This window comes from Galeopterus variegatus, unplaced genomic scaffold (assembly GCF_000696425.1).
Source record: "Galeopterus variegatus unplaced genomic scaffold, G_variegatus-3.0.2 Scaffold558, whole genome shotgun sequence".
Classification (NCBI taxonomy): domain Eukaryota; kingdom Metazoa; phylum Chordata; class Mammalia; order Dermoptera; family Cynocephalidae; genus Galeopterus; species Galeopterus variegatus.
In genome coordinates, this window is record NW_007726669.1 from 767,348 (window position 1) to 768,739 (window position 1,392).

Below are 1,392 nucleotides of genomic sequence, written 5' to 3' on the forward strand. Positions count from 1 at the left end.
TTCTATTTTAGCATATGTCTGAAATATTAATACAAGTGCTTTAATAAACTTTGTCTGAATACTATTAGACTAGAAGATAAACCTGTATTAAGAAATTATTAATAGTATAGTATATAGTAAAAATTAGATTTATGGAAATGTATCTTTATAGAGAAAGACCATAATTTCCTTTTGAAAATAAGAAAAATTTCATATCAAATAAATAGATTTAGAAAGTTATAGATATCTTTACACCAAGGTGAAGGCCAGCCCCATACTGGCCAGCCTACAAAAAAAAAAAGAAAGTTATAGATGTCTGCAATGGAAATTGAAAACAATTCAGAAGATTATGGACAAAGAATCATTAATAAGTACACTAATAGGTACGGTGAACTAATTTAATATTCCTGAAAGAAAAAATAACATGTCAGATAAGAGTAACTACACCATGAAAGGAGTTATGCTCTTAAGATTTCTGACGACATGGAAATAACTTAACAGTTTTAAAGCAACATTTAGGTTTGGTTTTTACCTCCAAAGGCGTCTGCAATATTCCAGCCAGCTGTTTGGCCAGCTGCATGTGGTACTGTGTGCCTGAGCCATAGGTTTCCCTGGTAACTGGGTTAGCTATTCCCATGCTCAGCAAATAGGATTTAAACCTGATGGTCTACAATAAGAGAGGGGAAAATGCACAAAAAGACTATGCAGAATTAGTCTCTCTACCCCCACATTTGAAATCCTTCCATCATAAATTCAATTCTACTCAATTGTTTTTATATATGCCTATTTCTTCTAATGTGTTTCTATGCTGTGAACTAAAAGGAAGCAAATTTCTAGTACTTGCTTGCATAAATCTAATTACTCTCCTTCATTCTTCTATCTTGGTCTCTCCTACTTTGCTTACTTCACAAGTTTGGTGTGAGAGGAGATTTAGATAACAACTATGCTATATTTAATGCAAACCAAATGATACAACCAAAAACTTAGAAAGGAAAACAGCTGTCACCAGATTGTAGACAAATTTAATGAAACAGACATCAGACTTAGGGATTTGTATATAAACAGCCACTCCTTACACATTTCGGTATCTCTGTTTTCTACACTCCAGGAAAAGGCATTGAAATAATCTTTAGTCTTACTAGACTAACAAAATTTTCATGGTTGACTTTTTCTTTAGCACTTTCACATATCCTCAAGTCCCAAAAGAAATAAAATACTGCATTAAGAAAGCAAACTAGTAGGGATGGCCAGTTAGCTCAGTTGGTTACAGCACAGTGTCAAAACACCAAGGTCAAGGGTTCAGATCCCCATACTGGCCAGCCACCACCACCAACAACAAAAAAAGCAAACTGGTAAAACACAAAAACATCACTGTGCTATTTGTGTAATCTAGTTTCTAATGCCTAAAAAAAA

The 1,392-nt window shown here is 33.8% G+C and overlaps 1 protein-coding gene across 1 annotated transcript in view; it reads right to left on the reverse strand.

Moving 5' to 3' along the window:
- Positions 1-1,392, reverse strand: part of VPS36 (vacuolar protein sorting 36 homolog (S. cerevisiae)) — a 24,107-nt gene that overhangs the window by 7,185 nt on the left and 15,530 nt on the right. Inside the window, 1 exon segment of the mRNA XM_008570022.1 lies at positions 493-646. Within this exon segment, the coding sequence (XP_008568244.1) occupies positions 493-646 (154 nt within the window).